Here is a 1,693-nt window from a genome sequence, read left to right on the forward strand (position 1 = left end):
TTTGTTTTTTTATGTATGGTAGTTGTATTATCGTGTGATTGCATTTTCACTGTCTTCTTTAGTATATATCTATATGTGATGTTTTAGACGAGTGTTAAATTAAATAAAAACTCGGCCAGTGACATGCTAGTTAGACATAATCTCACTTTGATATACTTCGTGGCATTTTATCCAGACACGGAATCTGTGAGTTTGTAAACGTCAGCCTAACAACTTCCCTTGGTCATGTTAGTTACCATGTCAAGAATCGCGTTATTCTTTTTACCACAATCATGCCTGATATTGGGGATTTGAGGATGTCACAAAGGTTAAATGTGTGTCTTATTTTGCGTGTGTATTTTGAATGTGCATATGTACATAGGTAAAGTGGCTTATTCGCAGCGCTGCTAACTTGGATGTGTCATCTCGATTGCTGCATGTAAGTAATAAACTCCAAAACGCAGACATAACCTCAGTCTCAGTACTTCTGAGACCGAGCGGTGAGTCCTTGCTGAAACTCGCCTACCTCACCCCTTCACCCTCCTGTCGCCCTTCGCAGCCACTACTCGGTCAACGCGTGCCTGGCCCCCGTGGCGGCGGTGCACGGGCTGGCGGTGACGACGGTGGAGGGCATCGGGTCGACGCAGACGCGCCTCCACGCGGTGCAGGAGCGGATCGCCCGTGCCCACGGCTCCCAGTGCGGCTTCTGCACGCCCGGCATCGTCATGTCCATGTACACGCTGCTCAGGAACCACCCGAAGCCGTCCATGGAACAGCTCGACGAGTACTTCACAGGTAGATTGTCAAGACGTTGGAGGCTTTTTAACATCGTTGTGTGTCTGCCTAATGTCAATATATAACTGCATATGGCACATGATAATGTAACTCCTCTGTTTTATATATACATTTTTTTTCACTTTGACATATGTTTACATGAAGATACATTTTAAATACATATGTAGGTTTATATCTGTATAATTACCCAAATATTTTTCTCCAACACTTTCACCAACCGTGGAATGGCTGATGCTGCTGCCGCCCAACAAATTTCAGCGAAGGCTTTTGATGATCAGATATTTAGCCCTGAAATCAGCACGTATTCACGGCGATGTGACGAAGCCGCAAGAAACTGATATTGTTATACCGAGAAGTTTATCTGTTTATCATCCTTATCGTTCGCAGGGAACCTCTGTCGGTGCACAGGATACCGACCTATCTTGGAGGGGTTTAGAGGCCTTACCACCGACGCCTCTGCAGGAGGCGGATGCGGCAGGAAAGACTGCTGCAAACTGAAGGCAAAAGGTGATATAGGATGGGAACACTATTCCCTTTTTCTCTTTCCTTTCTTCGAGTGCTTACGTATCCCCTTTTCCTTTTCTCAAGTGCTTATATTATGATTTTGTTTCGTTTGCTTATTGCATGCCTCTATCCAGTTCGTTTAGGCTTGCACACATGCCTACATACATACAAGCACTTCTCCCCGCCTTCATACAACGAGGGAACTAACGCAATGTCAAATCCCAGATGCCTCCGCGATGAACGGCCGCCTCGACGAAACGGATCCCAAGACACAGAACGGAGAGACAGAAGTGCATTTTGGGGAAGTGAGTGACGTCACGCACGTTCTCTACGACGCAGGGGATTTTCAGCCTTACGATCCCACGCAGGAGCTTATTTTCCCCCCTGAGCTTAAGGTAGAGAGAAGGTGTCTGGA

General features: G+C 46.4%; 1 protein-coding gene across 1 annotated transcript in view; it reads left to right on the forward strand.

The window, feature by feature from the left end:
- The window catches only part of LOC119590835 (xanthine dehydrogenase/oxidase-like), a gene marked incomplete in the record, with an annotated part of 39,062 nt that overhangs the window by 20,429 nt on the left and 16,940 nt on the right, over positions 1-1,693 (forward strand). Inside the window, 3 exon segments of the mRNA XM_037939593.1 lie at positions 539-774; positions 1,162-1,281; positions 1,504-1,673. Of these exon segments, the coding sequence (XP_037795521.1) occupies positions 539-774; positions 1,162-1,281; positions 1,504-1,673 (526 nt within the window).

The sequence above is a fragment of the Penaeus monodon genome, chromosome 27 (assembly GCF_015228065.2).
Source record: "Penaeus monodon isolate SGIC_2016 chromosome 27, NSTDA_Pmon_1, whole genome shotgun sequence".
NCBI lineage: Eukaryota > Metazoa > Arthropoda > Malacostraca > Decapoda > Penaeidae > Penaeus > Penaeus monodon.